The sequence below is a fragment of the Prunus dulcis genome, chromosome 6 (assembly GCF_902201215.1).
Source record: "Prunus dulcis chromosome 6, ALMONDv2, whole genome shotgun sequence".
NCBI lineage: Eukaryota > Viridiplantae > Streptophyta > Magnoliopsida > Rosales > Rosaceae > Prunus > Prunus dulcis.
This window is the reverse complement of record NC_047655.1, coordinates 20,439,704-20,454,752: the sequence shown is the minus strand read 5'-3', so window position 1 is coordinate 20,454,752 and position 15,049 is coordinate 20,439,704. Positions and strand designations below refer to the sequence as shown.

The window sequence follows — 15,049 nt, the reverse complement described above, 5'->3', positions numbered from 1 at the left end:
GCGTCGGGCCGGGCTGGCCTATTTAATTTATCGGGCCGTGCCGGTCTATTTAATTTATCGGGCAGTGCCGTGCCGGCCCATTTAGTAAAATCATTAATCCCAACCTGGCCGAAAGCCCATGTCCATATTGAAACGGGCCGGGCCGGGCTTGTGTCATGCCCGTGCCGTACTCAGGCCCAAGAACCAATCCATTAAATTTAAATTTTTTTCACTTGAATTTTTTTTTCCCACTAGATAATTCAAATTATAAACATTAAAATATAATTAGAGGCAAGAAATGATAAACTATTTGAAAACATTAATCAATCAAACACCCAAACAATATGAAATGACGGAGGGCAAAAAGTGTCCAACTCCACAAAGTCCACTTCAACTTTTCATCTTTAAACAAATTATTATTTTATATGTGAAAAAATGTCTTACTTTGATTATAAGAGAAGCGTATATGTCATATGTATTGATTAGATATCAAGTCCAATATTGTTTAATTCATTTGTAGTTGATACGTTTAATTAATTAAGGACCCAAGTAATTTCCCTAAAATGAAAGACATCAAATATATATTTATGATTATAAAAAAAAAAACATATAAACAATGACATTAGATGTCAAATTATTGCATTTTGACTTTTGAGGAAGAAAAAAAGGTTAAGTGGGCCGTGCTTGGGCTCGTGCCGTGCTTGAAGCGTGCTTGGGCCAAGCCCGACCCGGTCCATTGGACATCATTTTTTGATTCCGGCCCCGGCCCAAGTTTTCGTGTCGTGCCAAGTGCGGCCCATTAATATTCGTGCTCGTGCCGTGTCGTGCCTCATTTAAACAGGCTAGGCTCGTGCCGTGCTGGGTCGGCCCGTCCCGTTTGACATCTCTACTCTAGCCCTTTGAAAAATTATAAAAGTTTAATTATTGAAGGTGACTCTACGGTTTTAATTGTTGTCTGAATTATTTGAAAAATTAAAAAGTTTGTTTATTGAAAATAAACTAAAAATTAATGTTGCAGACTATATAATGGATCTAACATTATTACAAACAATTAATTTAAGAGATAAAGCAAAACATAAGTAAGTGGCGACAAGTCTTTCGTATTCAGAAGAGTAAACCAAGGCATTAAACCAGGAATGCGATTTGATAATCAAACCAGATATCAATTAGTTTTGTATGATTTATGTCCTTGGTTTTGGCAACTTGCGTTGCTATTTATTATAAATATTAAATGCTTCCTTGAAGAAATCAATATAAAATGGTGGATTTGGTTGAGATTTTACCAAATTAGTAGGGACAAAATGGGGAAAAAAAATCAGAAAGCGCATGGATGGAGTAGGTGGGACGGTGACGCAAGGGGCAATTAATGGGGAGAGAGAGTAGGGAGGGGGACAGGGAAAAACAGGGGTTGGGAGTGTGATTGGGGGACAAGAAAACGGCAGTTGACGTCTGTTTGCCGGGTTGGGAGCAGGACATCTAACCTCCCTCCTCCATAATTTTCTTTTTTCCACAATTACCCTTTTAATAATCAATTATTATTATTATTATTATAAATGTCTAAATGAAAATAAAAACAAAAAACAAAAAACATTTGGGGTTATAGTTTGGTTTGGTTTGGTCTAAACGAACGAGAGCATCATGATGAAACTGGCAGTAGCGGTCTTGCACGCTTGGGCACAAGCATTCATGTTTTGTGCATGCCACAATGTTATCCATCATCACCCTGACATCATCCCCCACGTCACTTTCACCTACTATTTATTTATTTATTTACCTTTTATTTGGAAAAATAATTGTATTACTATTAATGGTAATTTATGTAGCTAGCTACTAATAGGAAGTGTAGGGTGGTGGGTTCATTAAGAAACATGGGGCAGTGTCATTGTTGGCAAAAGACAAAAGCATATTGGTTGCTTTCTGCTGGAGAAATTCTAGGTCGCCTGAAGCCCGCCTGGCCTGGCCTGCATTTTCCTAGTGATGAGTTCCCTGGCAAAACCAAATTTAATGCACGAGATTTTGATTGGGTTGAATTATTGCTTCAGATTAGACAAAGTTTTTGGTGTCATATGAGATTGGACATTGCATGTTTTTGGTGTCATATGAGATTCAAATACTTTGATTAATTGAGTAATGTCATCTTGCGTTTGGTATTGACACATCTTCCCCATCTTACTCTGCGGCCTAGAGTAACCTCGAAGTTGATGCATGTCATAGAGGAAAAGAAGACAAAACCATGTCACACAAATCGACTCCACAATTCGTGCAACGGTTAAACCAAGGCTCATAGAGTCGATCGAACATGAACCGGATGACGTGTGAGTTTACTGTTCATAACACCGTCGTATTAGGGTATTTTGGGTTGTAGCTCAAGTCACTCCACCCACTCATCCAAGCCCAATTTTCCACACTAGCCCAAGTTAGATCCCAATGAAAGAAAATTCCTACCTAAGATTCTAGGCTTAAAATCCCCAAGCCCAATCAAAGCCCATTTCCCCCCACCTCAAAGCCCAATGCCCTTTGCTTAGATTTGAAAGTTCCTACCTACAATAAAACTTTTTTTATTTCCTTTCTAGAAGAGCTAACAAGGAAAACCTCACGGCTTATTTTACTATTTGGGTCCAGTAAATCTGAGTGTTGCATCTTTGAATCTTGATGGAGATAGTTGAAAATCAATTGACAGCACCCAATTCCGGATTGGGCTTGATATGAGTTGAACTTGGGTTTTGGTTGGGTTCATATCTCAATTTGAAGCCTTCTTTGTGGATGGGCTCCATCTTCCAAGGCTTTCTGTGCAACAAATTACAAAGTTAATAAGAATGGTTTTCAAGATAGAAAAAGTAAAAACTGACCCATTACTTAATAGGAAATTGCCATCCATACAATGGATTGGAATAGACCATATCAATTAAAATCTTAGACGTTGTTTGGTGTGCTTAGTCTGTATTTGTTAAAATGGATAACAATTTAACATATTGTAAAGACTAGTTTGGACTTAACTCTAATCCAATCCAAATCGAGCCACCAAACGAAGTCGAAATGTGTATGAATAATTGTTTTTAACCATCTAAGCTACAAGTTCCTTTCACAAGAGATAGGCTATCATGTTTGCTTGCTTGAGTATAATTTTCTTGAAATGTCAAACAAGGTAAGACCAAAAATGAAGCTACCAAGAAGTTGCCTTGGTGTGGACTCATCAATGCTCCTCCAACTGAAAGGAGACTGTTTAGGCACCCTTCTTGGGAAGCAACCCAGCTCCGTTGGTTCTTGCAGATCTCTGTCGAAAGCATATGAAAATGACATACATATATGACCTCAATTAGCACAGAGCTCTTCATAATATTTGGAGTGTACCTAAGGACTGGCAAGAAAAGGCAGAGCCATATTTCACTCGGCTCCAATAAGCACTAACAGCCCGGTTGCTGATGTTGTTTTGTCTTTTTAGGGTTTCTCCTTTTTTTTTTTTCCTAAGGATACAATGAACGCATCTAGTTCGAAATCAATTGATAGTTAGTAATAAATATGCCCGATATCTTATACACTATTATGAGAGGCTCTATTTTCTTTGGGGAATTGCAAGAGTTCAATTGTTACTTTTCCTCTTCTCTTTTTTTTTTCCACTGGGTGTGAAGAGCATGTCAATGAAGTGAAGGTGAAACACACAAAACTCAATCAATTGGGTCAATCTTTTTAGCTTCATTCGTAGAACAAGTCCACATCGTGAAGAGAAAACAGTACGGAAGGATTTTGCTAGTCATTGTCTAAGGGAATTTGGAGGTTATTTACAAGTTAAAAAAAAAAACACAAGTCAAGTCTTTGCCAAGTATTTTCAAAATTTGAGTTCCACACGGCATATCTTCTAAGATAGCAGCAGCAACCATGTTGATGTTGTTGTGCTTGATCACGTTCTTTTACGGTCGCTGAAATAAGACTTTGGTTGTATTGGCAACCACATGGTATGGTCGGTTTTTGGGTCCATATTTCTTTAATTAATTTGTTCACAACCGTAGCCATCTCTTCAAAAACACTCAAATGGAATTGCCCCATAGTCCAAGGCACCACATTAAAAAAATCTGAGTACTTTTTTTGCAGAATCCATGAAATCCTGATCCCGTTGATCATTCTTTTACTTTTTCTCAAGATTCCATGAAAATTTGAAATAAAAATTGTGCAAAATTTTTCTTTATCCAAGAGTTGGTTGACACGTTGGGGATGTAGGTTTGTATGGAAAAAGTGATATCAGTCTCATAATTGGAAAAACTCACCAAACTCCCTACACGGCTGCTTTTGCTCAGAAAAGCTCATATGTCTTAGGTGTCTACCATTTTAGCCAAAAAGAGGAGGAAAGAAAAGGACTACGGCTCCACCCCGGTGGTAAGGGATAAGCAGCACTGCACAAAATGGGCTCCCCTTCATCATATAGCACCTACCACAAAAAGAAATGTTAATTCAACACAGTTGTTCTTTTAATTGAGACTTGCAATAAATCCAAGCGGTTAAAGGTTTATGTACTTTACTTGACGTTTTGTGTTCGATTTTCCCCTATGATCTGCGCAGAATACTCACCGACTTCATGCATGCATATGATTGAATGATTAAAGGAGTCTATTATTAGAAAGCAGGTGGTTACCCAGTAATGATTTACACATGCTAATTGATTAACAAGTGCTTGGGAAACATATTAAAAAGAGGGTTTTGGGAATACAATAATTCTTCCTTGGACACAATAACATGCACCAGAGCCATCCATACCTGAACAAAAAGATGAATGGTTTCCGTTTCCTTCAAATAGTAAGCATCAAGGCAGCCAGCTCAAGGGCATCTTTCCAATTCCATTAAAATTGCTTTCACATTTAGATCCAAAAATTTCCCAACTATTTTTAATGTTATCTTGTTTTGTTTTTTCTATCATTTTGTTTCTTTATTGCCAAGGAAACAATCAAAAGCATAACAAAATAAGGTCCAAAGTCTAATTCATTATGCTTAGCACCAAGCAAGTAGACCCCACTCTCATTCCGTACCATGGCCTGGACATTTGAGTGTATCCTTTACACGTACTCTCTCTCTCCCCCTCTCCTACTCATTTTTATAAATCCCCATTTCCACACCCCAAAAACCAAAACCCATCTCTTTTAAATTCCCAGAATCCCATTTCCTCAACCCAAAACCAAACTCTGGCTCCTCTGAGTCCTCCTCACCACATGAGTCAAGGAAGAGGACCATCACCACCGTCGTCTTCGTCAGCAGCAGCAGCCTCAGATTCAAGTGATGGAGAGCCAGGATTTTTCGCCACCCCACGTGGATGCATCTCGGCCGTCCTTGGGCTTCCCTCTTGGCACAGCACTCCTCTTGATCATCATCTTCAGCCTCAGCGGAATCTTCTCCTGCTGCTACCACTGGGACAAGCTCAGATCACTCCGTAGATCTTTCACCCAAGACGCAGACCCCGAGGCCGATGCTGAGCCACAATCACCCTCCAAATCTAAGCCTCCTCACATGGTAATTGCAGTAAACTGTAAATTCATTCATTTTACAGTTACCGTGCATATTTTGTCATGTTATATTATCAAATTATCAATTTAAATTACGGTTTAAGTTTACAGTTTTCGTCCGTAACATAACATGTCGGATATTTAAAAACATTTACCCTGTTCTTTATATTGAAGAAATTAATGGACTCTGTGTTTTTCTTAGGATTTAAAGCAGAAGCAGAGGCAGAGCTTGCCTGTGATAATGCCTGGGGATCAAATTCCAAAGTTCATGGCATTGCCATGCCCCCGAGAGCCTCCAAGAGAAGAGAAGATTGTTGTGAAGGTGCAAAAGCAGCCAAAGCCACCTCGCTTTCCTGTGCCTTTGTATTAGCAATTTAATGACCATTTTCGTGTGTACATAATAAATATATAATTTACCATTCAATTAAATTTTAGTTCACTTATTTATGAGACAGAGCTAGAAATTTAGAGCAGGCTACATGATCACCACTCTTAGTCTAGGACCATGATTTGGTAAAAGTGTTTAATTTGAGTGGTTTTGTTACTCTTTCTGGGACTTTGTAGGTGAACATTTTCTAGAAGGATTAGGAATATAATTACATTTTTAAAAGTAAATGTTGTTTGCCTTTTTTCATAATTAATTGTTATCCAAATTTGAACAATTCGGTGCAACAATATGGTGCCAAATTGCCAATTCGAACATTCATTGCCATTTGGTGTTCCCTTGAAAAGCCGACTCCATGAGAATCCTTTAGCTAGTCCGGGTTTTTTTTTTTTTTTTTTTTTTGGGGGTATGGTAGATAGCGAGTTCGGGTCTTGGTTCTAGTGGATTCTCCCCCTCTATGTATATGCTTTGGTGCGTTTTGTTCAAGTTGTGTATTCCTTGTCCTTCATGAGTTTTCAATGCACTAATTTCGAGAAAAAAACAAGCCACCTCTGCACTGGAGGGTATCAAAGAAATTATATTAACCAAAGATCCTACATTCTCTGATTAGATTTAATTATTGATGTCCTCCCTGTGCTTTACCAAAAATTTCACTTTGCCCATTATAACTCAAACTAAGTTATTATGCACTCTGAGTTTTAGTTCGCATCATCCGTTCCCCCATTCCGTCGATTTTGTCAATAAAATTGTTAACTTAATGACGTAGCAAGGACTTTTTAGTAATTTAAGCATTTAAAAGTTTTACGAAAATAATTTTTTTTTGGTCTAAATTCAAATAAAATATTATTTTTTCTGCAATAGTTTAAAAAAACAAAAATACTTACCCCCAAAAAAAAATCTTTATATTATATATATATATATATTAATATTATAGAAATTATATATATAGCATATCGTGATAAATATTTGCACAAGAGTGTATCTGGTGGAGTTGTCTCCAACACATATCCACACTATAGAAGCGCCAGAGTTTGATGCTCACTGAAGTCAATATATTTGCACCTTTTCACATTATTTTTGCATTATAACAACAAACTTTACATAATTATTATATATATAAAATAAAAAAAACTGAAAGCTTTTTTTTTAAAAAAAAAGGAAACATCGAAGCTAACCACATAAGGAGTATATATAGCCCCAAACACTTTCTACTCCTCACCTATAAGTAATCACCACAAAAGGAGTATGTATAAGTAATCATCATCATTCGTCAATCTCTCTTTGGTTCTTTTTTCAATCCTTTGACAATTTTTGTTATTCTTTCAATTTCAGGAATTTTAACACCAAAAAGAGAAGACCCTAATTCCGAAATTTATAAAGACCACTCAAAATCAAATAGTCATATTCAAATCTCAATTCAAATTAAGGTATGTATCTAAATTTCAATCTATTCTATATATTACATGACTTATTTTATTAAATTATTATCATGTTGATGATTGGTTATATGATAATATAGTTTTTATAAATATTTATCTATTTCTTGTTGGGGTTTTTGACAGGACCCGATCCAAATTTCACTTTGGAATTCGAGCCGGACCCTGTGCGTGTCCGACACCTGGCGAATGTCAGGCACAAATGACCTATTTGCCCTTCTATACAAAACATGATAAAATAACAAGGTTGACTTCTACCGAAAAACCGGCAGAATTTCCCTTGTAACTGGCTTAATACCAATCATTTTCACCTGCCAAAACAAGTATATATATTTATACAACCAACTACCAGCATACGTAAATATACATTCCAACAGTTCAGTTCTCGATCTAGGGCAAAATATCAGAGCAACTACTAAGAATTTACAAAGGAGTTAATCCTTTTACAAAACAAAACTTCTACATCAAAGGAAAGGCGCGGAAGATGGGAAACGGCCCGGTGATGGATTCATGTGCACGTCTATTGCCTGGGGGCGCAAAACATTCAAAAATGTGAGTGGACAAAAATAAAGGTCTAGAAAATAGCATATGAACATACTAACCCCACTGTAAAAACAGTTATGCAAAACTGAATTTTACTCTTCATTATATTCGTACTAAAATCAATGCATCCACATATTTATATACGTATATGCCAATCATATTCAAGGTCAATAAAACTCTCTTAAAAGCATTAAAATCAATTTAAAACTAGCACCTAGGTGTACCTCTTTAATTATGTCAATTCCTGATATCCGTCAATTCCCGATAATCCGTCAATTCCCCTGGCAGGTCTCGGTGATACAAAGTCAACCCGAGCCGCAAATTGGCAGGATTCAGGGGACCGTAGTCAGCCTGATCCGCATTCCTGGCTCCCACGGTCCGGGAGTCCCTAAAACTCGTGAGGCAAATGTCAAGCGCGCTGACAAAACTGAAGGCAAACTGGATGTCCGTGAACATCGTCATATCTGAAGGCAACATATACCGAAGGCAACCTGTTTCTATAACTGGGTACCTAAGGTAGATTTAGAAAATATAAAATTTCTGAAATATCTGATGAATAATTGAATTTTTGTTAAATCTAGAACTCTGCTGCCATTTTATCTGATAAATATCTTAATCTTTACTTTCCATATCTTTTTAGCATTTTCAACTATCCAGCATATAAATAAAGATATTTAACTTCAACAAATCATGCTAGGAAAACTATAATCAATAAAACTTATTCAAGATCAAATAATGAAATTTATTTGCATAAAATCATTTATAAAAGAAAAGTCCACTCACTCCTGGTCCGAGCTAGCTAGACCTCCTGAAGGTCCCTCCTGCGGGTCTGCCTGGCCCCGGGTGCCTGGTTAAACCACCATGAATATTTAATTAATAAAACTGCTCGGTATAAGTATTTAATTAAAACCCTGACCCCCGGCTCCTAGAAGTGCGTGCACTAACTTTAAAGTCATTCTTATGCCCACTTAAGCATTTCGGATGGTTAGAACTGTCTTAAAAGACCCGAGACTCACTAAGTGATAAACTTTCATATTGGTCAAGACGGAACCTCGTGGGGTCCACGATCTCCAATTACCAATCCGAGAGTTCCTATAAGTTTCTCATATTTAAATAACCATGTCCTGCAAGTCTGGTCTGAATCAGACGATCGGATTGACCACGATCGTGTAATCGCATAATTGTGAGCATGTGATGGTTAAATATAATGTCAAGCCATATTTCCCATGCTAATGATGGCTCTCCAGTGTATCAAATCTTTCAAACGATTGAGTATGGTTCTTTCTAAACAGTAAATCTATTTTAGTGGTCTAACAATAATAGTTTAGCTTCCTTTTTTTTGCCAGACAATAATTGTTTACCCTTCAGTCACTCAATTTTATGGTCAGAAAATGTGCTGATGTGCTTATGCCCTAACAGTAAATGTCCCCAAAAAGACCCACTACTGAGCCGAAAAGTGCACATCATTTGCACAATTGCAAAAGTACCCAATCAATTCAAGACCAAAAAGCAACAATACCAGCAGCATAACCTAATTAAACAACTAAACAAGCACACAGTTATGTGCACGACAGATTACAGTGACACACAAAACGACCACTCTCTCATAAAATTCGTATGGTCCTCCTGACCCTAATTTCCTTCTTTGTCAAAATCAATTAGGTATGGAATGCAATGTGGAACATAAACGTCCCATTGTGACACTTAAAACACAAGGAATATTCTAGGTAAGCTACTTGGAATTTGTGTTGAAGAATCACCACAACAATTTGTGTTGTGCATTTATATTTTCTGAGTAGATTATTTCATTGCATGAATCACGACTATTTAAAGAATAAATCCCACAAGCACAACCAAAATAAATCTGAAATGGGGAAACAAATAATATGATATGACATGCAACACAAAGGGAGAAGTTTCAAGGAAATTCAAGCATTTTAATTAGCCGATTAATTTGACGTCATGGAAAGTGACCCAAGACCCAAAAGAACATGATGGCCAACAAAAACTATCCAACATTCTTTCAACCACTAAATTCCGATCAGCCCCACATTGATCAATGATCACCCTTCATTTTCATGTCCTAATTTCACTGTTCCATGGACCATAGTGTTTCAAACTTTCAAATATATCCATGACGATCTCAACACCTTTTTCCCTCTCTGTACTGAAACTTCGTACTCTCCTCCCCTTGATGTTGTTGTTGCCATAGTACACATCACTTTTCCAGTTCTATCTGATCTTTTCACCAACAGTGCCGTTTTGATGATCCAATTCGTTGCAAAATTGCAATCACAAACCAGCAAGTGGGCACTATCTGGTGTTGGTGTTGTGAAAAATACCCTACAATCACATTCTTTAGTCTTTACACAAGCTATGATATGTATGCACCCACGTTCTCATTCCTAGGGCATAGGGGTTAAGGGGGCTCAAACAAATATCTTTCCACTCTTACCGTATATATGAAAAATCACATTTTCCAACTCTTTTTCTATATTTTTGAAATGTTATTGACCAACTTTTTTTGTCGTAAACTCAAGTCTCGCTTTCTGTTGTTGTACATAATATTTTTGTGCTCATAGAAGTCGTTCATATTGATTCATCACATTATTTGTTAGTTTATGATATGTGAATTAATTGTACACGCTAAAAATTGGTATGACAAGTCCACCTGAAACGGACGCTCGGTCTTACTTTACCCGCTTAAACTGAAGTTTTCTCACTTACTCCCCTAAATCTCTAAAAATTACTGAAATTTTCTCACTTACTCCCCTAAATCTCTAAAAATTACTGAAATTTTCTCACTTTTCCACTTCTGTCCATTTCCATCCACAAAATAGTTAAGTGTGCTGACGTGACATGGACATTCTAGTAATTTTAGCTACTTATCTTCTCTCTTCTCTCTCCCTCTGTCCCTTGGCTTTTCTTCTCTCCCATCCCGAATCCAACCTCCATCACATATGAAATTACTATCCATGCTACGTCAGCATACTTAATGGTTTTTTGGATGGAAATGGACGAAAGTGGTAAAGTGAGAAAATTTCAACAATTTTTAGAAATTCAAGAGGTTAAGTGAGAAATTTTCGGTTTAACGGGATAAAGTGGGACCGAACATTCATTTTATGGGATAAAACGGTAAATAAGCCATATTTTTATGTCATGTAGTGTGCTTAGATATGCTTTAGTGCAATAACAATGTTCTCTAAAACTATATACCCTTATAGAAATTTCAGTTCACTTGGTAGCTAAAGATGAAAAACGGGATTTGACTTGTTATTTTTTATTTTTGAAGAAACCCCACTTGGATTATGGTGAAATCATATTGATATTGATCCCGTGGATCAAAATCCACCTTGAAACAACACATTTGACATGGTAGTTAGTTAGTGACTTTTTTAAGTAAACGCCATGATGATCCAAGTGACTTTATCCAATGCTTGGGCGACCAATTTTGAAGTTTCGTATACGAATTACAAGTTTGGGTTAATCTTACATAACCCCAACTGCCCCAACTGAATTTATCTTAAAACACCTCATTTCAAATCTGTCCTCCAAATACCAACTACATTATAGAGCATGAACTAGATCCCCTCCCCCGCGCGAGAAGCAGCCAGCGGCTAATTCTTTTCAAAGAAAATCAAGTGAAAAGTAAGATTTGTAAACGTACGGGGATGATAAGCAGGCTATGCATTTGGGTCCCAAATTGCACTAAAATCACATGGGGACACAGAAGCTTTTGAGGGACAATTGTTAGTGGAATCCCTAGTGGTAGTCACTTATCTCAACAGTGCCCTGGTGATGTAACATGCATTTTTGTTCTTACCCATGAGCCATCCTCTTAATTATAATTAAATGTTTGATTAATGCATGTTTTCTTGTCCTAATCACTGCTTCAATAATGCCGGGGGTGAGCATAATTGACGGAAAAAGAAAAAGAAGAGAATGGTTGATATATATTCTTGGATCTTGATCACTAGTGTGTGTGTATATATATATATATGATCACCACTCTTAGGCTAGGACCATGTTTTGGTGAAAGTGTTTAATTTGAGTGGTTTTGTTACTCTTTCTGGGACTTTGTAGGTGAACATTTTCTAGAAGGATTAGGAATATAATTACATTTTCAAAAGTAAATGTTGTTTGCCTTTTTTCATAATTAATTGTTATCCAAATTTGACAATTCGGTGCAATAATATGGTGCCAAATTGCCAATTCGAACATTCATTGCCATTTGGTGTTCCCTTGAAAAGCCGACTCCATGAGAATCCTTTAGCTAGTCCGGGTTTATTTTTATTTTTTTTGGGGGTATGATAGATAGCGAGTTCGGGTCTTGGTTCTAGTGGATTCTCCCCCTCTATGTATATGCTTTGGTGCGTTTTGTTCAAGTTGTGTATTCCTTGTCCTTCATGAGTTTTCAATGCACTAATTTCGAGAAAAAAACAAACCACCTCTGCACTGGAGGGTAGCAAAGTAATTATATTAACCAAAGATCCTACATTCTCTGTTTAGATTTAATTATTGATATGCTCCTTGTGCTTTACCGAAAATCTCACTTTACCCCTTACAACTCAAACTAGGTTATTATGCCCCTTGAGCTTTAGTTTCGCGACATCCGTTCCCCCATTTCGTCGATTTTGTCAATAAAAATGTTAACTTAATGACGCAACAAGGACTTTTTAGTAATTTAAGCATTTAAAAGTTTTAAGAAAATAAATTTTTTTTGTCTAAATTCAAATAAAATATTTAAATTAATAAATTTTTTCTGCAATAGTTTTATAAAAAAAAATACTTACAAAAAAAAAAAAAAAAACCCAGCAGCCCCTCATCCCTCATCCCTTTCTCCACCCTCCACCCCCTCTCCCCAACCACTCGTCAGGGGCAATCCTGGGGTGGTGCAAGTGGTGCCACCGGATAGGGCCCCCTATTCTTGAGGGCCCTAAAAAAAAAAAATCTTTATATATTATCTTTATATATTATATATATATATATTAATATTATAGAAATTGTATATATAGTATAGCGTGATAAATATTTGCACAAGAGCGTGTCGGTGGAGTTGTCTCCAACGCACATCCGAAAAAGGAAACATCAAAGCTAACCACATAAGGAGTATATATAACCCCCAAACACTTTCTACTCCTCACCTATAAGTAATCACCACAGAAAGAGTATGTATAAGTAATTATCATCATTCATCAATCTCTCTTTGGTTCTTTTTTCAATCCTTTGACAATTTTTGTTATTCTTTCAATTTCAGGAATTTCAACACCAAAAAGAGAAGACCATAATTCCTAAATTCATAAAGACCACTCAAAATCAAATAGTCATATTCAAATCTCAATTCAAATTAAGGTATGTATCTAAATTTCAATCTATTCTATATATTACATGACTTATTTTATTAAATTATTATCATGTTGATGATTGGTTATGTGATAATATAGTTTTTATAAATATTTATCTATTTCTTGTTGGGGTTTTCTTCCAGGTTATAGGGTTTTGGAATTTTTCTTTGTAATCTAAACATGCCACCTACTAGAAAATACGTTTCTGGATATACAAAACGACTTAGAAAAAAAAATTTTCAAGGAATTGACTCAATCTCAAAGAGGAGCTCTTGATAGATTCATTGTTAAAGAATCACATGCTACAATTGATGAAAATATTTCCAATGAACAACAAGATGATGTTGAAATCGTACTTGCGATCAACTATGTCGCAAAAAAGATTAAACGGATTAGCTTTGATTTCAATTGAAAGTAAACTTCTAGGAAAAAGCTCTCGTAATAGTTTTAATTATTCAAATATAATGTGAATGATTTTTGGATAGTTAGGTATGTTTTTGTCGTTGCTTTTGTGTTTAATGCAATATAATCTAATTTATTAATGACATTTGTGTGCAACTACTCTTTAATTTGTGATTGCCAATTTTTTTTCCTATTAAACACAAATTGCTTATTGGAGACAGCAAGGGACCTTATAGGGCCACAAGGAGCTTATTTTTATACCAAACATTTAACTTTATCAAATAGAAACATTTAAATTTTTATGAATTTGATTTCTGATTGTCATTACATATTTATTGATGGTGACTTTTAGTTATTAAAAAAAAAAATTTATGACATTATGTTATGGAAATTTTTTATTTATAATATTTATATCTTTTAGCATTTTCAACTATCCGAATATAAATTTAAAGATATTTAACTCTCAAAAATCATGCTAGGAAAACTATAATCAATAAAACTTATTCAAGATCCACCTTCCCCATCCACCTCTCCATTTATAAAAGAAAAGTGCAACCCATCCCCAACTCACTAATCAAGAGAGAGAGAGAGAGAGAGAGAGAGAAACCAGGGGGAATATTTAATTAATAAAAGCCCTCTTTTTATATTAGAAATTTAAATCTATGTTATTTTTATACAAGCGATGGTCTAAACTACAAAGGATGTGATTTTTCACACACACACACACACTATCACAGTGTCATGCGGGTTCGAACCTAAGACTACTGATATGCAAGTTAATGACATTTTTCACTGAACTAGACCCCATTAACTCTATAATATTATTTAGATAGATAAAAAAAAAAGGTTTCCATTCTTATTGTGAGCATGTGATGGTTAAATATAATGTCAAGCCATATTTCCCATGCTAATGATGGCTCTCAAGTATATCAAATCTTTCAAACGATTGAGTATGGTTCTTTCTAAACAGTAAATCTATTTTAGTGGTCTAACAATAATAGTTTAGCTTCCTTTTTTTTGCCAGACAATAATTGTTTACCCTTCAGTCACTCAATTTTATGGTCAGAAAATGTGCTGATGTGCTTATGCCCTAACAGTAAATGTCCCCAAAAAGACCCACTACTGAGCCGAAAAGTGCACATCATTTGCACAATTGCAAAAGTACCCAATCAATTCAAGACCAAAAAGCAACAATACCAGCAGCATAACCTAATTAAACAACTAAACAAGCACACAGTTATGTGCACGACAGATTACAGTGACACACAAAACGACCACTCTCTCATAAAATTCGTATGGTCCTCCTGACCCTAATTTCCTTCTTTGTCAAAATCAATTAGGTATGGAATGCAATGTGGAACATAAACGTCCCATTGTGACACTTAAAACACAAGGAATATTCTAGGTAAGCTACTTGGAATTTGTGTTGAAGAATCACCACAACAATTTGTGTTGTGCATTTATATTTTC

At 36.0% G+C, this 15,049-nt stretch overlaps 1 protein-coding gene across 1 annotated transcript; it reads left to right on the top strand.

Annotated features, from left to right (window-relative positions):
* Nucleotides 1-5,069: 5,069 nt before the first annotated feature.
* On the top strand, nucleotides 5,070-6,130 carry LOC117631778 (uncharacterized protein At5g65660). Its single transcript, XM_034365079.1, has 2 exons — nucleotides 5,070-5,475; nucleotides 5,671-6,130. The coding sequence occupies exons 1-2, from the start codon at nucleotides 5,245-5,247 to the stop codon at nucleotides 5,836-5,838; spliced, it is 399 nt and encodes a 132-aa protein (XP_034220970.1). The 5' UTR covers nucleotides 5,070-5,244; the 3' UTR covers nucleotides 5,839-6,130.
* The last annotated feature ends 8,919 nt before the right edge of the window (nucleotides 6,131-15,049 follow it).

Coding starts and splice junctions, on each gene's coding strand:
- LOC117631778 (XM_034365079.1), top strand. CDS start 5,245: ATGGAGAGCCAGGATTTTTCGCCACCCCACGTGGATGCATCTCGGCCG. Junction 5,476..5,670: donor AATCTAAGCCTCCTCACATG/GTAATTGCAGTA, acceptor TGTTTTTCTTAG/GATTTAAAGCAGAAGCAGAG.